Raw genomic sequence first — 23,337 nt, 5'->3', positions numbered from 1 at the left:
TAGTTCAAATACCAGCAAGTGGTATTTAAAAATTGCAAAACAAAAGTAAGAAAGGCAGTCAGATGGAGTTGCTTCTGGCCACACAGATTAATAAAGCTGTGGAATGAATAAGCAGGAAAGCCAATGAACCGGGCAACCATGTTCAACAACAATTTGCTGTTTTCCTGGAGAGGGAGGATATGGCAAGGTGTGAACTGGTGGAGTTACTACTAGTGAAACATACTTCATGTGTTTTATAGCTAACTATCTTTTTTCCAAAAAGTTTGTCTGTCTTTATTGAAAGTAGAAATTCATTTTAACCCATAATAAATAACTGACATAGTTATTTAAAGCAATGTTTCATGCTTTTTCATTAGTCTAATTCAGAAAGGAACTGTCTGGTACAAAATTAAACAGGAAATACTCAATTTGAAATATGCTGAGTTACCTGATCATCTGACTTTAGGAAAAGTTAAATATTAATTGCTTTAGTTAACCTCAGTGACCCTGGGTCGAATTTTAGAAGTGTCCAATATTGATTGCTATCTAGTGAGCTGCAAATAGACAGATAAGATGGAGGGTGGTTTTAACCCTATCTGTCTGTTGACAACTCAATGGGTGGGGAACAAAAATAGCTCTTACTTATTCACAGTGCAACAAACAGAGTCAACTGCATGAGTCTAGTACTGGTTTCTGAACTTGAGCCTGTACCACCTGCCCAAAGCTGATAGGGTCCTGATCACAAAATTCCGTTAGTGCACATAGCTAGTTTTTGCAAGGCATGGTAACTTCAGGTTTTGTTGCACAGCCATACAGTATTTATCATAACGCCTGTGCGATACTTTACACATTGATGTATGTACACAGCTTGATATAAATATGGGTCCTTATTCATGCACATAGACGGATAATGTTATTGGGCTCTGATTGCAACCTTATCATTGACTAAAATAAACAAGACGTTGCTGCTTTCCCATTAGATAAAACCATTCAAGAGGATGATCTCGGACAAGGAGATAATCCTTCCTGGAGAGATCATCAGGAATAGAAAAACCTTGGATCCTCACAAGTAATGGCTCAGGCTTTCCCTGAACAATACCTCCCAAATCTCCATGTTTATCACACAAGACTCCTTCCCCACAACAATGTGTATGGAAGTGTGCAACTGTGGGCTTCCCAATTTTCTAATGTCAAAAGTCACTTCCGATTCAGGAAGTGAATTGGCAGGCCGTTATTGAGGTTCAGAAAGGGCCTGTTGTGCATTGGTAAAATCCAATCTCAACCTTTCCTAGGGTGGGGGAATCCAGAACTAGAGGGCGTAGATTTAGGATGAGAGGGGGGAATATTTTAAATGAGACCTGAGGGACTTTTTCACACAGAGGTTAGTGCGTGTCTAGAATGAGCTGCCAGAGGAAATAGTGGAGGCTGGTACAATTACAACATTTATCAGGCATGTGGATGGTTATATGAATCGGAAGAATTTAAAGAGATTATGGGCCAAGTGCTGGCAAATGGGACGAGATTAGTTTTAGTTTCGGATGTCTGGTTGGCATGGTCAAGTTGGACCCAAGGGTCTGTTTCCGTGCTGTGCACCTCTCTGACTCTATAACCCAACCAGAAATAAAATTAGAACCTTAGCAAGGTAGATGAAGAAAAAGAGGGCTGGAGGATAATGGAAACTGGGTGAGTGAATATGCTCGGAACTATTTTTTTTGTATGGTTCTTCAGCACTGACAAGAACGGTTTGGACAGAATAGTATCATTGCATAATTCAATGCAAGCAAATCAATAAACACATTAGGCAACACAGATTTTGCTTAGTCTTTGGTGTCATAATGTCCGCTAGCATATATTGCTGTATACAAGTATCATTATGCCAGCAAGTTCTTAGAACAGGTAAGTGGGGATCACATGTTAGTGTATAAGATAGTACCTGCAACTGAGAGAAAATTAAAAGGGAATAAAGTAACCATCATTATGTGCACACAAAGGGTAATTAGGTATCACTGACTCACGATTTCCTGTGTTAAAGGATGGAAGATTCACTGAGGGGTGGGGAGGGAATAGGTGTAGCCCCCAGCTATACTTGCCCTTGGTGTACAGATTGAGAAAATCTCTCCTTATGGCAATTAAAATATAACTTAACATTTCTTCAACTTATTTTATTTGCAGTCAAGTCTAACTAATCTGTCCGAACTTAATACTTGTTTTGCTGTACAGCATCATCTTTGTTACATCTCCAAAGTTAAGATTGGCTTGACTTCAATTGCCCTCTCATATTTCACTCTGTGTTTCTACAATGGGGAACAGAGAATTCTATTATCAGCCCTGAAGAACATGTTTAATCCAACTCAGCAGATTCATCAAGATTGTAGAAAACTTGTGTGAGTGGTAGACAGTTGCCAGTCTCAAATGCACATTCTCCAAAGAGGCCATTCGGCCCATCAAGTCTGTGCCAATATGCAGAAGAAGCAAGACTTCAAAAAGATCCACAGGTCAAACCACAGGTTCCCAGAAATTCATATTTCTGCTATCTTTAGCAGTAAACAATATATTCATGAATATGCATATAAATTAGATAGATAAAATTAGATAGATGAGATTACTTACAGTGTGGAAACAGGCCTTTCAGCCCAACAAGTCCACACCGATCCGCCAAAGCGCACCCACCCAGACCCATTCCCCTACTTTCCCCTACATCGACCTAACACTACGGGCAAATTACCATGGCCAGTTCACCTAACCTGCACATTTTTGGACTGTGGGAGGAAACCGGAGCATCCGGAGGAAACCCACGCAGACACGAGATGATATAAATTACATAAATATAAATATGCAAATAAATTCCTGATATGCTATTCAATTATATTTAATGTCAGCAGATGGTGACAGGCACACAACAAATGGTGTTACTGAGCCCGAATCACAAAGGTGAAATATCAAATAAGGTGTCTCACTCTGGATTGCTATTACAGAAATACATGCATACTGGTGCTGAGTGGCAAAAATGATCCAATCCAGCTCTGCAGGTGGGTTAAGGTGTTAGGGTAAGTAGCCACTTAATTGCATCAGAACCCTTAAAATGTTCATATTTAAGTGGTTGCTTTCAAGGGTTTCAGGCATTGGGGATCTGCCCAGTGGAATCTTCAATGTGGGGTCTGCTTGGTTGATGATTCTGCAGGGTCCCAATGTGCAACTCCCATCTAACCTACAAAACAGACCGGCTGGCCATCAAAGAATTAACGCAGTGTTTTGCTATTGCAGTACATAATTCCGTCACAAAATTCACTAAAACAATGGGCACAAAAGCAGCATTTTTGGGCATGAATGGTTCAAAGACATAATTACTCTGCTATTGGAACGACCATGAACCTCAACCAAAAAGTGTCTAATGCTTACTATGCAACTACTTAGACATAAAGTTGAAAATTCAAACAAACAATCCGTTTTATCATCTATTAAAGAAACAAGAAAAACACTGGTGTTAACCAGGGTCTTCAACTGTTACCATGGAAACAAGATTAAATTCACCCTATATTCTTCTTCAATTGGTTGGAAGATCAGCAGTGCACACTGGGAGTTGTAACCTGATCATGCTTTCAGTTCTTTGTGTAATTTGATCACAATTACCAGCATGTAGTTCAAGTTATAAAAAGTTAAAATAGTTACTAGATAACAAAATTCCACAGTTTACAATCTTACCATGTCCTACCCTAAGACTTATTTGTTTTACTCCCTCACTTCAAAAAATGTGCTCTCTTTTGACAGTCATTGTTGATTCACCAAGTAACATTACACACTTTCACTCATTTCTCAATTTTAAACACTGGAATTCAGAGACAAATTATCCACAGGTGTTTAATAATGTATGTCCTCCAGTCCTGTTCTGGAAGCAAGGCAGGGACTAGTGTCATGTGAGGCAATTATTACGCACAGGGCTGGATTGCTACAGTTCCTGACTTCCTGGATGCTGTGCTGAGTCTCTTAATCTTCATAAATAAGTGAGGTGGAGTAGAGTGCAGCATTGCACAAGAACTGGAGCAGTGTTGATAGCCAAACATAGTTGGCTTCTTTATAATTGAGAAACTGACATGAAAAGGTTATGGTCTGTTTTAACCAGTACTGCCAAGTGTAAGGAAAATAGCAAAAGACAATGAATACAAAAAGCAGCACTTACAAAATGTCAAGTTCAATGGAATGAAATTAAGAGATGGAATGGCTTAAGAAAAATAGAAGAATTTTACAGAAATTGATAATTTGAATACCTGGCAAAGGATGAATTAGAGTACATGCAGTGAGTGCTTGCTTCAATGTAATGTGTAGGAAGCAAAGCACAAAGGTGTCAAATTAGGAGGAACGGTAAGAGGATATTTCAGAGAAGCATAATAGCAGTGAGAAATTTGAGAATGGCAAGAATGTTTAAAGTGGAGAGCACTGGCAGCTAAACATACATCATAGAGCTGTACAGCATGGAAATAGACTCATCGGTCCAACTCATCCACGCTGACTCGATATCCAAATTAAATGTAGTCCCACTTGCCAGCATTTGGCCCATATCCCTCAAACCCCTGTACTCACTCAACCCGAAACATTAACTCTGATGTCTGACCAGAGATGCTGCCAGATCTGCTGAGCTTTTCCAGCAATTTGTGTTTTTGTTTCTGATTTCCAGCATCCACAGTTCTTTTGGTTTTTAATTCCTGCTAACCCTTTCTTATTCAAGTATCCATCCAGATGCTTTTTAAATGTTGTAATTGTACTAACCTTTACTATTTCCTCTGGCAGTTTATTCTATACACGCCCCACCCTCTTCATGAAGAAGTTGCTCTTAGGTCCCTTTAAAATCTTTTCCCTCTCAACTTAAACCTATGCCTTCTAGTTTTGGACTCCCCTACCCTTTGAAAAAGACCTTACCTATTCACCCTATTCATGCCCCTCATAATTTTATATACTTCTATCCTTCAACCTCCGATTCTCCAGGGAAGATAGCCCCAACCTATTCAGCCTCTCCCTATAGTTCAAACTCTCCAATCCCGGCAACATCGGAGCAAATCTTTTCTGAACCCTCTCAAGTTTAACAACATATTCCCTACAGCAGGAAGATCAGAATTGATTGCAGTATTCCAAAAGTGACTTGACCAAAATCCAGTATAGCCACAACATGACATCCCAACTCCTATGTTCAATGCACTGACCAATAAAGGCAACTGTACAAATGCCTTCTTCACTCCTCTGTCTGTCTGCGACTCCACATTCGTCTCTTTGTTCAGCAATACTCCCAAGGACCTTACAATTAAGACCTGCCCTGATTTGCCTTATCAAAATGCAACACCTCACAATTATCTAAATTAAATTCCATCTGCCACTCCTCGGCCCATCCATTCATTTGATCCAAGGTCCCATTGTACCATGAGATAACCTTCTTCACTGTCCACGACACCATCTGTTGCCACTTGAAACTTATTAAGCATACCTCCCATGTTCACATCCAAATCATTTATATGATTTGGGTGACAAAAAGCAGTGAATCTAGCACCAATCCTTGAGCCACACCAGTGGTCACAGGCCTCCCAGTCTAAAAACCAACCCTCCACCACCACCCTCTGACTTCTATCTTCAAGCCAGTTTTGTATCCAATTGGCTAGCTCTCCCTGGATTCCAAGCGATATGACGTTGCTAACCAGTCTATCATGTCAAACACCTTGAAGTCCAGCGTCCATTGCTCAACTTGGAAAATGTGAGTTAATAAACAGAAGTGAGCATCAGTTTATTACAAACAATTTGTGTTTGACCAAATTCTCAGAGTTCTTTGATGAAGTAATAGAGAGGTTTGATGAGGATACTGTGGTTGATGCTATGTATTTCATGTGTATAGTCTTAAGAACATTGGCTGAGAGACAGAAAACAAAATTAAAGGGTGTTTTCACATTGGCACAAAGTTAAAAATCACACAACAACAGGTTATAGTCTGACAGGTTTATTTGAATCATTACTTCACATTGGTAGGAAGTGTTCAATGGTGTCCAATGAAGGGCAGTGTTGGAGTCATTGCTCTTTTTGATACAAATTGCTGTCCTGGGCTCAGTTATACAGGACCCAATTTCAAAGGTGATGGATTACCTAAAACCCAGAAATGTAGTAAACAATGAGGGGGATAGTAACAGACTTCGGGAGGACATGCAGAACTCATGAAATGGGCAAAGATATGATAGATGAAATTTAACACAGACAATGTGAAGAGATCGATTTCGGTGGGAAGAACGAGGCAAAGGAATATGAACAAAGTAGTATCCGTTCAAAAATTCTAAAAATTTAGATAGAAATAAATGTATACTGTAGACTCAAATGCTTATTTCATTGTTTTAACATTGGCAATAGCCTATGTTAAATTTTAAACGGACAGCCTCTCATGACAATTACACAGATTGGAAATATCTAAGTTTATGCCTTAAAATTACATGGGTGACACGCAGGCTAAAAATGTTAGCACATTTTTAAAACCTTCTTGTGAATACTCAGAAGGCCATAGTAAGTGTGATGGGAGAAAGGTTGTGTTAATACTTTTGGTCTAAGACCCTTTGTTTTGATGTTACCCTTAATTTTCTCCCTCTACAGATACTGCATTATATGCACGGATTTCCAACATATTCAGTTTTTATTTCAAGCTTCTAGCATCTGAAGTATTATGCATGCAATTTTATGTTCATTATCCCATACAGCAGAATGTTGAGTTATATGTATGGACATGTGTTAAGCAAAATAATATACTTAAATATCAAGTTTCTCAATTTTCTTGCAGACATAGTTTGAGGGAATTAAAACAAGCTTCTTCTTGCAGCTTTCAGAGTTCACATAACTTAAACATGACAAGGAGTTGTTTGAAGCCATGATTGCAAATTGAAGTTGAAAATTAAAATGAAAGCCTGATATCAAATAAAATGACAACATATTCTTGGAAAGTGTCCATGGTAAGTGTCATTATTGCTATACTGCTTTTCCACATAATCTAACGTACCGAATGAGAAATGGCGATCAACAAAAATGTTGCATTTCTCTTCACAATTAGCTGAACTAACAACTCCCCAATACATTATATCTGCTATGTCTGTTTGGCAAATGGATCTTTGTCCAAGGTAAAACTACAGCAGGAAATTAAGGACTGAGATTTTTAAAATAAAAATCATAAAGTACCCCAATACTCTGATACTTTTCAAGATTTTATCAACTTAACCTGGAAGTGTTATGTTTAAAATACACAATGTTTCTCACAAAGCCATGATCAGGTTACAAAGGATAGATTCTCAAAGTTCCATTAGACATTTCTGGTCTATTAGCAATATCCCTGGAGCCATTGAAAGAAGAACTAAGAAGAACTTGCTGAAGAACTATATTTGGCCCTTGATTGAGAAATGCATTAAATTTTTTTTGGTGTCAGTTTTGAAATACTGAGGGATCTTTTGCACATTCCAGAATCATCAAAGTAACAGCGTGACTTACTTTCATAAGTGCAATTCTGCCTAGCAGTGCAAAGTGGCCCTATCTCAAAGAACAAAGTTATCACAATCTATATAACTTGGATGTTGCACTGAGTGATGAGAAGAAGTCATGCTGTGAAAAAGTTTCATTCACATTTTAAATGCAAAATAAACCAGTTGAAAGTTTGGAATTGTTCTCACTTTACCCAGGTGCTCTTCAGTGCACATTCCTAATAATAAGAGAAATTATGTTGGACCCTACACAGGATCAGAGGTACCCAATTCACAAGTATCTTACTGTTAGAGGCCCATTAAATAGTATCTATAATCTATCAGAGACATAGATGTTCTTACAGGATTGACTGATGATATTGAAGCCAAGAGAATATTTATGGCAGACTCATTAGAAATATAAAGGGAAGAGAAATGGTTAAAGAATACAAGCCTTCTGTGAAAAATCCACTTACTCTCATGTTAATTCTCTCTCTCTCTCTATAAACCCTGTTGCCTCTATTTGCAATCTTATTATTGCAGTTTTGCAATGGATCAAAGATCAAATGAAATCGGATTGAGATCAGCCACTTCATAAGAAGCTTACAATTATCCCACCAACACTAGCTAAATGAGGAAACAATCCTTTAATAGTCTAATATACCATCAATATTCTATAGAATCATAGAATCTCTACAGTGTGGAAACAGGCCATTTGGTCCATCAAGCCTACACCGACCATCTGAACAGTAACCCACCCAGACCTATTCCCCTACTTAATTACTCTACATTACCCCCTGACTAATGCATCTAACCTACACATACCTGAACACCATCGACAATTTAGCATGGCCAATTTATCTAACCTACACATCTTTGGACCGTGGGAGGAAACCAGAGCATCCGGAGGAAACACACGCAGACACGGAGAGAATGTGCAAACTCCACACAGTCACCTGAGGCTGGAATCAAAAACGGGTCCCTGGTGCTGTAAGGCAGTAGTGCTAACCACTGAGCCACCATGCCACAATATTAAGCAGAAAAATTTGAACATTTACCCAAATGTCAACTTTCTCATTCATCACCCTCTTCTATGCAATACATAAGTTGAGTTTACAGAACGTTATTGGTCCACTTGCACTGAAGCTAATCCATTTGAGAATCCAAAAGGTCTTACGCTCAAATGCTGAACATTTACAGGCTAGAAAATTCCAAAGCTGTAAACTGAGTTAGCTTGACTGAGCTGAGGTGGTAACAGGAATTCTGCTGTAGACCTCAGAGGCGGGGGAAGAAATAATAATAAATTCCGCAGGATTTTATTTCTGATCCTAGGCCTCTGCTAGAAGCCATGTTAGTTTAGTTGCAAAATTGGTTTTGGCCGGAACATCATTCACATTGAAATAGCCCATCCATACTCACTTTCACCCAGATCTTTGCTCATGAGACAGGTGTGCAGAGTTGGTAAGTCTTCCAGTTTGACACACCTACCGTGGGGAAAGCAGTTCCAAATGTCCCCATTTTCATCCCAGTGGTCAAGTGGATTCTGCAGTCGAACCAGCTGGCCCAGTAAACAAGTTGGAGGCAGCTTTAAGGTTTGGGAAGTGCTCGGGCAAGCTGTTTAATAGGCACATAATTTTATTTCATAAAATATGGCAGCCCTTCTTGAAATATATAAATACAGATATTTCGGCTATCCTAACAAGGGCTTTTATTTAATTGAGATTACGAACCTGGCTGGTCCAGGACACCTTGGGAGAGGAATCCCACACGAATACGGGTTTTATTACATTTGATGTTAACACATCCCGAGCATGTATCTCACTACCTAATTTCTGTGTTATCCGTTGTTTTTTTTTTCTTTCTCTTATTTGAATAATGTAAGAGACTTAATTATACACTCTGGTTAGTTGTAGGTTAGATTAGTAGTTAGTTGAGTTTTGTTTTTTTTCTTTCTCGGTATTTTTCTTTTGTTAAATTTTGGTTATTGTTTATGTAAGATTTAATTGTATATCAACGTTTGTACTTGAGAGTTTTGTTTATTTTTGTAAACTTGTAAAAATGTTAAATTTCTAATAAAAATATCTATTTAAAAAAAAGGCACATAATTAGTGCTCGGGCTAAGTCACATGTGTGAAAAAAAAAGAATTAGGCATCCTCCTACTGTTATCCACCACCCACTCACTACGTCAACATGTGACCTTCGTGTCAAAGGGCATCCTATGTTCCAGTGCATGTGTGGGTGGGGGTGGCTCCAATTGCTCATATCTGGAGGTAACCAGAAGCATAGATTAGAGCAAAGGATTGATCATGTCTCATTGCTGGATGCCACCAGCACCACCCATTCCCCAGTCTGCCTGTTGAGACCTCTGATAATCAGCAGCTTCTAGCAACCTGGGTCATCAATATCCAGACGTGTGAGAGATCGAGATACCTGCCATTGCTCACCTGTCAGCCCTGAGGAGCTGATTTATGGGCAATTAGGTGAGTTTCCTGGCAGTGAGGGTACATAATAGTCACCCTGCATTTCTGCTTTTTGTGCCAAGGTGAATAACCATATTTGTCCACGTTGTACCCCTGTGCCAATTTTGTGCCCGCTCACTTGGCATCTCTATATCCCACTGAAGACTGTGCATTTTCTTCATAGCTCACATTTCCATTGAGGTTTGTCACAACTGCAAAATTGGACACATTACATTTAATCCCCATAACCAAAATCTAATATGGACTACACATAATGGAGGTCCCCAAACACTCATCTTTGCAGCAATCAATAGTCATAACTGAGCAACTGGAAAATTACCCATTTTGTCCTACTCTGTTTTCTGTCTGTAACCTATTCTCAGCAGACTCCCCCAAACCTTTGTGTTCTCAATTTAATAACAGGATACTAACCTCTTGTATGGGATCTCACAAAAACCTTCTGAAAATCTAAGTATAGCATTTATACCAGCTTTCTCTTATCTCTTCAAACACTCCCAAGGTTTATCAACTGTGATTTCTGTTCTATAAATTCATATTGCCTCTGCTCCACCTTACCATTATTATCGAAGTATCCTGTTTTCACATCCTCTAGTATAGATCATTATTACTGACATGAAGCTCATAGATCTATAGTTCCTAGTTTTCTCATTCCCTTCTTTGTAATGTGTGGCTACATTTGCAACTTTTCAATCTAGAGGAAGTATTCCAGAATTCTACACCACCACCAATGTGATACCATTAAGTTGTGAGAGTGAATAATAATGATGCTATAACGTTAGCTTGCTGGCTTCTGTCAAAAAATAAATATTACAATTGTATTACTGAGTTTTCTTCTTAACAGCAGGCTCTTTATATTTCATTTCAAAAGTTAAAGATGGGGGATTTTAATAACTTCAAAACTTGACAGCTCCACCTTCACCTGTAACCCCAGAAGGTGTGAGACCTGCTCATTTCCTTCCTCACTCCTCAGTATCCAAGGGCCCAAACACACCTTCCAGATGATTCAGTGCCTTACCCAATCTTCATTCAATCTCGTCTATTGCACTCACTGCTCACAATGTGGCCTCCTCTACACTGGGGAAACATAAATCACACTAAATGACCCCTTCACAAAACACCTACATCTGTCTGCAAAAAAAATCCTGAGCTTCCCTTTGCCTGCCACTTCAACACAGCACTGTGTTCCATGTCCAACATCTGTCTCAGACTTGCTGCAGTGCTCCAGCAAAAATGTAGTGCAAGCTGGAAGAACAGCACCTCATTTTCCACTTGGAACTCTACATCCTTCAGGACTCAATATGGAGTTCAACAATTTTAGGGCTTGAGCATCTTCCCCACACTCTCCTCCATCCCTCACACACCAGGCCTTGTTCACACATGGTCTGCTATTACACATACCCCATTGTTAGCCACTAATAGTTCCCATGAGCAGCTATTCATTCTCCTAGGTTGAACATTATCCACTCCTTTGTCTGGCCAACTCTCTTTGGGCTCTATTTCCATCTATCATTTACTCCTTACCTCCTCTCGCCACCCTAACTTCTGCATAAACTTTTTCCTAACTACGATCAGTTCTGAAGAAGGGTCACTGGACACAAAATGTTAAACAAAAACAGAAATTGCTGGAAAAGCTCAGCAGGTCTGGCTGTTCTGAGGAAGCGTCAACGCACCTGAAATGATAACTCTGATTTCTCTCCACAGATGCTACCAGATCTGCTGAGATTTTCCAGCAAAAATAGGGGCTGAAGATGAAGCAAGCCTTTCAGCTAGGGAAACCCTCTCATTATTGCATAAGAAGTGGAGTTTCCATGACTTATCAAAAAATTCTTGTCTAATTTTCCACTAAAGAATGACCACTCAGGTGAGGTAGTGGATGACAACCGAAGTCTGTGGAGTACAATCCAATAAGGAGTCTTTGGGATAGTATAAGAATGAGAGCAAAAGACAAAGAACAAAGAACAGTATAGCACAGGAACAGGCCCTTCAGCCCATCAAGACTATGCTGGACACATGATGCCTTTCTAAATTAAAAACCTTTTGTCTCTGCAGACTGCATTTGCCTCTATTCACTACCTGGTATCCATCTCCACCACCTCCTCTTGCAACACATTCCAGGCACTTACCACCTTCTGTGTAAAAAACCTGGCTCTCACATCTCCTTTAAACTTACCCACTTTTGTTTTAAACCCATGTCCCCTAGTTCTACCCTGGGAAAATGGTGGAATATTAATGGGAAAAAGAGAAAAACATAGGCCTGTTTGGCTGATTTTTTTTGCAGTGGAATAAGATGCTTGGTAAGTTAATTGGAAAAAAGCTTACAAATTTAAAATAAGAATTATTTTATATATATATATCTATATATAAAAAAGCCCATAATAATAAAACTTTAAGGAATAGAAAACACGACGTTTTGTAAAATTACATTCTCCCTACCCCCTGAGCCTGCTCTGACAGTGAGTTAGACAGTGAGTTAATATTCTACATGAACACCACTCAACTGATCACTGCCATTGCCTTTTATTCCTTTACAGCTTTAGTAATTTAAAAGTCAGTTGTTGACCTAAGTACATCATATGTTAACATAGCGTGAGGGAAAAAGGAAGTTAAACTCGCTTTCTATTATCATATTTCTGATATTTGCTTTTAAAATGAGGATTAAAAAGAAAAATGTAGAATTATACTTGCTAATTAAGCATTGTATGTAAACAGCATTTCTAATAATGCTAATCACAACTAATGGCTAATGAGCCAATGTTTTTTTAAAAAAAACCTTAAGTAAATAATTGATTTTAAACTGGTGAAAATCTTACTCAGTTTCAAACACAAAATACTGCAGATTCTGGAAATCCAGAATAAAAATTGAAAATGCAGATGATAACCAACAGGTCAGGCAGCACCTAATGTGACCATCTCAGAGAGTAACAACGTTAATGGATGCAGTTTTATGGAGGGAACAGCAGTCTCAGCTGTCAGGTAGAGAACAATTTTCCAGAAGTGCCGCCGCATCAAACGTTAATCAAGCATTTGACAGTGCAACTTTGGGCCTTCCTCAGTACGGAGGGCTGCAGTGGCAAAAGTCCCATTTAACTAGAACTGCCGGACCTCCAGCAGCCTTATTGTCAAACTAAGGACTCTCAATTGGCAGTAGGACAAGAAGCTTATTGAATGCGGAGGCAAGAAAGCAATGGGACTCCCCACCCACATCTTATTTACTCATCAAGAATGGTTAAACTGGTTAGGCCTTTATTCATTACAGTTTACAAGGACAGAGGCTGATGCTGTTGACTTGAAGGCAGGCTTTTCAGACCAAATAGCCTACTCTTCCCCTTATGTTCTTACTCCCATCCCCAAGTACACCATGAAGGAGGGCACAACATTCCTCCAAATGTTTCATGTCTGTGACATATCACTTTACTATATTTCTTCTGGAAGTGTTGCACTAACATGTTGTCCTAGTATTGATGGATGTCAGGAAAATAGGCATGGGATGACTATAAGATAAATTTTGAAGAAGATTCTTTTTTAAAATATTATACTTAAAATTGTATATTACTGAATAAAGAGATATGTCACCGAAACTTTCACCATGCACTTAACAGGACAAATGTAAGAATGCCAGAATTCTAATGATCACGGCAATTTATACTATGGAAGTAAAAGGTGTTGACTGACTAACAAGTCAACTCTGATTGGCCAAGGCATTGCCACGGAGAAAACATCAGGGAGCCCTATTAGTTCTGAACTATCAGGTAACTCAACATTGTTTTGAAGAAGAATGAAGCATGTAGCTAAAGACAACTGATTATGTAAGTGAATTTGTTGGATTATTGCAATATGGCAACACAACATCCACTACAGGAAGAATACAGCTACAAGACAAGCTACAAAAAATGTATTAAGAGTTCTTCAACACCACCTGCCAAACCAACCAAAAGGACAGGAGAGGCAGGTGCTTGTGAGTTCCAACATCTGTACGTTTCCCTCCAAGTTAAATACCATTCTGATATAGAGACATATCATCACTATTTCATCTACACTGGATCAAAATCCCAGAACTCCATACCTAACCTCAACGTGGAAGGGCTTTCATTATGCGGGCTACAACATCATCACCTTATCAAAAACAATTAAGCGAAAGTGGGTACTGCAAATGCTGGAAATTAGAGTCAAGATTAGAGTGGTGCTGGAAAAGTGCAGCAGGTCAGGGAGCATCAGAGGAGCAGGAAAAATCAACTTTTCGGGCAAAAGCCCTTCATCAGAAAAACAATTAAGGTTTAACAATAAATGCTCACACTACCACAGATGAACACATTCTGTACATTAGTTGTTTTAAAAAAGCAGTTGTGAAAGACGAAGCAAACTGATTTCAAACAGGATTTTCTTCTCATATGCTCCTGTAATGAAACTGAGGAATGAAACAGCACCAGATTTTTTTCGAACTCACCTGTGTAGTCTTCGTAGCACTCACAGGTATATCCTCCTTCTCTGCTCCGACAAATCCCATTGTTTCCACATGGGTTTGAGTAACAGAGATCAATTTCTGTTTCACAGTAGTCTCCAGTAAATCCTGAAGGACACCTACACCTCAAGCCATTTATTGGATGGATGGGACGAAACAAGATTGTATCTGAAGTGATGAACGGGGCGGAACTATCGAACTTTAACACAGACACGCACTTCATGTAATTCTCACAAGGCTCACGGAGGCAAATATTGTCATCAAATGGGAGCACTCTTTGTTTGGAAATAGCTGTCAGCAGGGTACGGTTGAGATAAATCTGTTCCTGCAGGTCCTCCGATGAGAAAAATTGATTATGAGCTCCATCGGGTAACAAGACAGACAGACTGACATTAAGAATAGTTGCCCTGACATCTGTATCATTCTGTATGTTGAATATCACAACGTTTTCTTTCAGAGCAGACAATACAGTGGCTACTCCCTCAACAAATAAAGATAGGAGTGGAGAGAGAAACTTCTCTTGGGACATGTTCTCCAGACGTAAGGTGATGCTGTTGCTTAACATTTCATCAGTGACAATCGTGACCTGCAGTGTACATTGGGCTGTAATGCTGTGAATGCCATCTGGAAGAAAAGGATAAAAAGCCATATTATTTAGGGCATCCACCACACAATCTAAAATTTTCTCTACAATGTAGAGTTATAAATCAAGGTAAATAACATTATTGTATGAATCATGAACCAAACTGGACTATTTGAATGCTTTGGCCTCAAAGGCTGCAAGAGGCTAGGAATTATGTTGCAAGTAACTCAACTCCCGACTCTCCAAAGCCTGTCCACAAACTGCATAGCACAAGTCAAGAGTAATGATGGGGTACTTTCTACTTGTCTGGATGAGTACAACGCCAACAACACTCAAGAAGTCTGATATTATGCAGGACAAAGTAGCCAACTTAATTGGAATGTGAGTCAAAGTTTTCAGCATTCACTCCCTCCATCTCTCACACACAGTGGTCAACAAAGTATGCCATTTAAAAGATACATTACAGCAAAGTACCCAGGTTCGTTCAACCAAACCTTCCAAACTTTGAGGAACGAGGGAAGCAGGTGTAACATAACCTCACCACTTCCAAATTCTTCTCCAAGTCCTTTGCCATCCTGATGTGGAGGTATAATCGTTATTATTATACTTTACTGAGATTGGTACAAAATCCTGCAATTTTCTTCCGAATAGCTCTGTGGCTTTGTGTAGCAAACATGGACAGCACCAGTTTAGGAAAGCAGCACTTTCTCTCGGGCACTTAGAGATGGGCAATAAATGCTGACCCTAGCCAGCGATGCCCATGAACAAATTCAAAAATACCAAACCTCTTAATATCAAACTCCCCTGAGCCCCTTTTTAAACAGTAGCGCAAATTTAATTAAAACAAAATTATTCAAACACACCTAAAGAGAGAACAGAAGAAGTAAGTAGTGTGTCATAGAGTCGTAAAGTTGGAAACAGACCCCTTGGTCCAACTCATCCATGCCAACCAGAAATCCTAGCCTAATCTAGTCCCATTTGCCAGCACTTGGTCCATATCCCTCTAAACACTTCCCCTTGTGTGGATTGAATAATAATTTCATTTGCCTCAAGGTATTTTGTAGTCAATTAATTCCAGGCCTGTTTTCCTGAATCCTGGCCATTCATGACTATTTATTAAGTAACTGCAGTCATTCTATGAAATAACATTAATTCTGTGTTCACCTATGTACTTTATTTTGTACAGACCAATGCCAATTAAGATTCATATTTGATCTGAAATCTATTCTTCTGTTACTTTTTAACATTTTTAAAAAGTATCAACATACAGTGAACAGATCTCACCATTTGATTTTATGTCATGAAAAGCAAAGATAAAGGAATTTCAGTGAATCTTTTAGCAATAACCTACCATAGATATAGACACAGCATGCAATTTACCTATGAATTAGCCAGTGTAAAAGGACACATAATTCACAAATTAATTGGCATGACAAAGTTACAGCAACATGTTCTTAGAATGTTAAAGTAAAAATCTTTCAAAGTTTATCAATTTAACCTTCCACCTTAATCCCATGTGTATGTCCTAATCATTTATGTCATCCATCTCTAAAATTTAAAAACATAAGTGGAGGGAGTAAATGATTTTACAGACAGTCCTGGGTTCCCTTCCTGAGTATGTTCACAAGTCAATTTGCAAGCAAGTCTGAACACCATGCAGGACATTATAAAGCAGCTGTTCATAAAGACAGGAAATGTTCATATGTTGGATATTTAAAATTATACCCCTGGATGGGATCTCAAGTACAAATGTTCATAAGGGAGACATTCATAAATCAGAGCCCTCCTATATTGCCTGGTTTGCCAACCATAAGAATAGTTTAGTGTGTTAGGCTACTTAATCTTTTGGATTACATCACTGTTGCTGGACACCTGCAGGACCCTTAATTTGATGCCAAATTCAAACTGACATCAGAAAATTTATACTTGATCGCTAGATCTTTATGGACAGCCTTCTTTGAGGTCATAAACTCCTTACATTATGAAACAGGCCATTAAGCCAATAAAATTCACACCAACCCTCCAAACAGCATGCCTCTCAGACCCACCCTCCTGCTCTATGCCTGGAACCTACATGGTCTGCACATCCCTGGACATTATGGGCAACTTAACATGGCCAATCCACCTAACCTTCATATCTTTGGATGTGGGAGGATACCAGAGCATCCAGAAGAAACCCATGCAGACACCGGGTTGAATCGAACCTGGGTCCCTGACGCTGTGAGGCAGCAATGCTAGCCACTGAGCCACTGTGCCTTCCAGTTTCTGGTGAACACCATCACTTTGCTGCTGACTGCAAAACCTGGACACTATCCTATTTTAAGCAGCATTTTACTGTCATGAGATTGCCTATGTTAAAAATTTATCCTGATGAGATCTGTGAGAATTCACCAAAGTGTAGGTATTATGGCTAACCAAGACCACAAATGTGACTTCTGACCCAACAACATCAGGAAATAATCATTTTCAAACTAACACTGCAGCACAGTAGTTTATAACTAGATTTTTCTGTTGAACAATCTTCCAAATCAAACACTTGAAAATATACGACCATAAAATAAACATTATAATTCTGGGTAACAAATGCTATCATGAAAAATGCATTTCCAATGTTAACCTGGCACATTTGAGATATTCAATTCCATACACAGGGGATTACTAAAGTTCCTTATCCTAAGATTGTTCCTTGTGAATTTCTGCTATGCATTCAAATACTTATTCTTTTCAGATTTTCATGGCAAAAGTCTGTTTTACAAGTCTTGCCAGACTTGGCAATTAAGTAGCATCAGATTGCATCTGCGCACATGAAAAATGAGGACATATTTCATCTTTTATTTGCATGGAGGTTAAAAGTCACTTCAAGAGATTTTGAAAATCTTAACTAAAAAAGCTTTTAAGAGAAGAATTAAATGAATCAGTTTCTGTAATAACACTGCTGAATTCCCATTTCAATATCACCAGCAATTCCCTGGAACTAAACTCTCTTATTACAACTGTTTTACCATTGAAGAGTTAACAAAGATTGTCATCAAGTTGTTGTCCAATTCATCAAAGATATGTCAGGAGCAGGAATCAGTCCGAGTAAAGGATCGTCACTGCTGGGATTCTTAGTTTATTTTGCAAATAAAGTCATAGAGTCATACAGCACAGAAACACACTTATCAGCCCAACTCATCCATGCCGATCAAATTCTCTCAGACAGCAGAATGAATGAATCATTAGCATTCCCTGAAAGGGTATTATCTGGAGAGAACAGAATACAGTACTTAAAAACTGAGAGTCCAGTAGACTCACGTAAAATCTAAGTCTGTTACAAAAAATGAAGACTTCAGTTAAAAAGAGTAAATAGTTTAACAACCACCTAAGTATTACAAATGATCTTGAAAAATAATTTTTTATCAGGTTCTCCAGGAATACAACCACAACAAAACAAAACAAACTGACACTAAAGGACAACAACATTTCAAATCCAAACACCTTCCAACAACAGCAACAAGGTAAATGGAGTGAATAAAACTTGTTGAAGGATAAATGGAGAACTCCTTAGCTCTTCATAATGCCAGAGTCTTTCATGCCAATCTTAGGGGGAGACAGGGTTGCTATTTTGGTTGGCAAATATGAATAACTGGTTTCAGAACTGCTTATAAAAATTACAAGATTTTGATCCACTACATATAAAGAGTAATTAAACAATGCTTTTTCTTTAGATCTTACTGTCCTCTGAAATAGTATTACATTAAAGAATGCTGAATCAACAGGCACTGATGTTAGACAACTGCTGTTCAAAAACTGAAACAGTGCAATTTCTATCGTTTGAAAATGTGAATCTTATCAACTTCATTTGTTCAATTTCTCAAGAACAAAAAGCAAAAATTAAAGTTTAATCTCTGAGACTATAATGTGCAGCACAACACATCACAATTACAAAGGATAAGAATAGCCAGCAATCAAACTGTGAGGAAGCGTGACCGGTTAAAGATGTGGCAGATGGAGTTCAGTCTGGGTAACAGCAGGGTCATCCTCTTCAATTTAAGCAGAATAAACTGGACTATTTCAACTTGGTGAGTCATTAGACAAAGTGATAATACCCAAGTAATCTGGAGAGGCAAAGAAATTTCAGCTCACAGATAGGTAAAATAATGACTCACATAAATTAATGGAATGTTGGATTTATCTTAAGGGATCTGGATTAAACAATTAAAGAGTTATGTCTGAGTTGTTTCAAGTGCTGTGATTCTATTTTCTATGTGCATTTGCAGGTTCCTGAATACTGAAATTAGAGAAATTATTTCCTCTGATGGGAGAATCAAGGTATAGTCAGCATAACTGAAAATTAGAGAGAAGCCATTGAGGAGTGAAATCTCGAAGCACTGCTTCAAACAAAGGATAGCATAAATCTGAAATTCCCTCGATCAAATGTTAGGACAATTGGAGCTTGCAGGTTTGAGGCAAACAAGAATTTGTTTCAGTAAAGATGCAGATTTAAGACAGGCAAAATAAGTTGAGTAACAGATTAGCGGAGAAAGTGAGGACTGCAGATGCTGGAGATCAGAGCTGAAAATGCGTTGCTGGAAAAGCACAGCAGGTCAGGCAGCATCCAAGGAGTAGGAGAATCGACGTTTCGGGTATGAGCCTTCCCGAAACGTCGATTCTCCTACTCCTTGGAAGCTGCCTGACCTGATTAACAGATTACCCTTGAACAGATATACTTCATAGTTACCTATATATTGCTCAGTCACTTTGAGTACAGGAGTTGAGAAGTTATGTTGAGGTTTCACAGCACATTGGTGAGCTCTCTTCTGGAATACTGTGTCCGGTTCTGGTCACCCAGCTACAGGAAGGATATTACTCAGCTGGAGAGGGTTCAGGAGAGATTTACTACGATGTTGCCAGGTATGGAAGGTTTGAGTTATCAAGAAAAGCTAGGTAGGTTGGGGTTTTTTTCACTGGAGTGTAGGAGGTTGCATGGCAACCTGATAGAAGTTTATAAAATAATGAGAGCTATAGACAGACTTAATGGTAGTTGTCTTTTCCCTAGAATGGTGGATTTCAAGACTAGAGGGGCACATTATTAAGGTGAGAGGAGAGAGATTTTTAAAAAGACACATGGGGCTTTTTTTTACACAGAGTGGTTTGTCTGTAGAATGAACTTCCTGAGGAAGTGGTGGATGTAGATGCAATTACAAGGTTTAAAAGACATTTAGATAATTACAAGAATAGGAAGGGTTTGTACGGATATGGGCCAGGAGCAGGCAGGTGGGACTAGCTTAGATTTTGGAATTATGTTCGACATGGACTGGTTGGACCAAAGATTCCATTTCCATGCTGCATGACTGTCTGACTATGACTATGACCATGTTAGTCCACATAACATACTACATAGAGTCAGTACTTTTTGAGTCAAATGTCTTGGAATTTATTAAAAAGAGCAACTATTTATATGCTACAGTATTGCAGGCAGATATAAATAATCTCAGTTCTGTGCTCACTGATGTTACTGTATACTGCATAAATGTAGCTGACTGATTGAATACGCTACATGGAGTCCACAACAGAGACAGAGTAATTGCATGCAAGATGGTCACTCTTATACTATTAAGTCACATGTGATGTCACATGAATGCCTTAAAAAGCACAGACCTTTCTAGTTGGGAAAGCATTCTATAATATAACATTCCTCCCTCTCCCAACCCCACTGGTTTTCTTTTTAAAGAATGAAAATATTTTTTCCCTAATACATGTGTACAATGCTGCATATAGATACATTGTCATTATGTATTCAGGTACCACTTTGGTGGACATACGACACAACCAAATCTGGTCTTATGCAATAATTCTAACTTTGTGTTGTAGCTTTACTCTATGGAATGCTATAATTACAGATGAATATACACATAATTTGATATCAATGTGTGGATCTTAACAGGCATAATATCTTCAGCACCCAAGCTATCATCCTGTATGATTGATGATATGCTTTGATGTGTCATCAACAGAACATAATTACTTCATATCACAATGTCATTTGATCCAGACTAGCCAAAATAACATTGCATCTTTAAATCAACCCATGTCTTTGTGCGAAAACCTCAACTCATATAGTATGCCCTAAGTCCTTGCCATGCTTAGACATAGGTAAGGCTGCTTTTGTACAGAAAACATTCTTTTCTGTCTTGTTTACTGTATTTATTTTTCCAAGATTGCTTTCTCAGACCACGGCTGTCTTTCTAGACTTGTCAACATTTTTCTTCAAAAAATCAGAAAGTGCCTTTCTCTAAAAGAGAGGGATAGAGTAGTTACTGTGCTGCAATAAAAGTTTCTAGTTTTTAGTTATGGTTGTAGTTGTAACTTCAATTTGGCTAGATTGCTAGATGATGGTTAAGAGAAAAGCTCTGTCACAATGGCCATGCTACTGTCACCATTTCAGCTTTTAGGTCCCACTTACTCCACCAACTGGCTATCAAAGTGGCATTTAGTTCTCACTTGCACAATGTGCTTCATATTTTTCCAAATCCTGGTCTACATATAAACATATTACATAAAGTAGAGCTTTGTTGAGTCAGATATCTTGGGAATTTTATTACTATTTACAATAGTACTATTTACAATACTATTTACAACTACAAACCTAAAAACATAATCTGGGTTCTAATGTTATTGTACATCATAACTACTAAAGACACTACATTAACTTCATGACAGAGAGAGTCACTGTAGGTGAGGCACGTATCTTTACACCAAAAATTCACATATCCTAATGGCATGTAATTGTATTAAAGATATTGATAGGCCTCTCTAGTTTGCAACTTATACCATAACACATGAACTGACTCAACACCAAAGGAGACTCAAGGGGCTTATTGTTCCAAATGTACAATGAGACAGCTTTGACATGATTCCTGATGAAGGGCTTTTGCCCGAAACGTTGATTTCGCTGCTCGTTGGATGCTGCCTGAACGGCTGTGCTCTTCCAGCACCACTGATCCAGAATCTGGTTTCCAGCATCTGCAGTCATTGTTTTTACCTAGTAACACAGATGGCTACTTAACATTCCTGTCAATGTTAAATGGAACATTCAAAGCAAAGCAAAATTCAGAAGGCTTAAAATACAAATTTAATTTAAAAGAGATTCAATCTGCAGATTTATTTCAAAAGGATAATGCTTTTGTTAATTTATTCATTTCTGAATAGCAACTAGATTATTCAAGAATCGTATGAAAATATGAGCACATGGTATTAAACAGTTGACAAAGATACTTTCGTTTATTCTTCATTGCCTAATTCTCAATTGATCACTTGATTTCTCTGGAAATGAAGATCCAAGTTTTAATGATAAGGCTAATAGCGACTGTCAAAATATTGACGGCAATGATATATCTATAGATATACTGCTTTTGCATTGCAGAATTCTAGCATTTGGAGATTGATTTTCATTTCTTTTGAAGACAAATATTTTGAAGTCAAGGGAGAAATAAAATGTTTGAATGAATACATGTCTGACCGGAGGAACACATAGCCCTCAGGCCGAATTCATTAAAAACAGGGTGAGGCATTGTCAATTACAGTCACTGAGAGAAAATGCCAGGAAACATTAGAATAACAAACATTGGTTCAAGTAAGAATCAGCAAACATCCCACAGAATCAAAGACACCCTCCATCCATCAAAAGTGTAGGATAAAACAGGCAAAAACAGATTAGAGAACATGATAGGTGTCAACTGGCATGCTTGCATGAAGTGTTGCAAAGGACCAATGTTAAACAAATTCACAATTTGTCATTGTGTTCGCAGCACCCTTACAATTAGAGGAGGGAGGCCACACAATCAGATACTATCTTTACACTGATTTCTTCAAACTATGCCCTTTGGCTTTCCCTCCCTCTTAAATAGCCTACCTGACATTTATTTTCATTATACCTCCACCAGCACTACTGTCACCACATAAAGATACAAATCCACATCACTGTTTTAATTTATCTGAACACACCAAGCTGTTTCCTCATTTCTGGTCAGACGACAGAGTCTTGCGACTAAACGGGGACAGAAACAACATTGGGTGTCTTAAGAGTTCTTTTGCTTTGGAGATAATGCTGGAATGATGAGAAAACAACAAACTCATCATTCACAATTTCACACTGTGTTAACTTCACTCCACTTCCTAACTAATGAAACGAGTGTGAAAATGCTCCACTTTACAGTTTACACAATTTAATCTTCTTCACACTTGCTTCTTTAAGCACCATCAAATTACTTGTTAGTTCAATTAAGCAATACAATGATATCTAGCATTCAAATCAGCAGGGCCAAATAGATTTTAATCTACTTTGTACATGTGAACATCCAAGAGAAGAATCCTTTTAAAACCAAATG

The 23,337-nt window shown here is 38.4% G+C and overlaps 1 protein-coding gene across 1 annotated transcript in view; it reads right to left on the bottom strand.

Annotated features, from left to right (window-relative positions):
* Positions 1 to 23,337, bottom strand: part of celsr2 (cadherin, EGF LAG seven-pass G-type receptor 2) — a 319,864-nt gene that overhangs the window by 200,353 nt on the left and 96,174 nt on the right. The window contains exon 3 of the mRNA XM_060845021.1: positions 14,371 to 15,009. Coding sequence (XP_060701004.1) covers positions 14,371 to 15,009 — 639 coding nt within the window. The remainder of the gene's footprint in view (positions 1 to 14,370; positions 15,010 to 23,337) is intronic.

This window comes from Hemiscyllium ocellatum, chromosome 26 (genome assembly GCF_020745735.1).
Source record: "Hemiscyllium ocellatum isolate sHemOce1 chromosome 26, sHemOce1.pat.X.cur, whole genome shotgun sequence".
Classification (NCBI taxonomy): Eukaryota; Metazoa; Chordata; class Chondrichthyes; order Orectolobiformes; family Hemiscylliidae; genus Hemiscyllium; species Hemiscyllium ocellatum.
The sequence above is the reverse complement of the archived record's forward strand: the minus strand, read 5'-3'. Positions and strand labels throughout refer to the sequence as shown.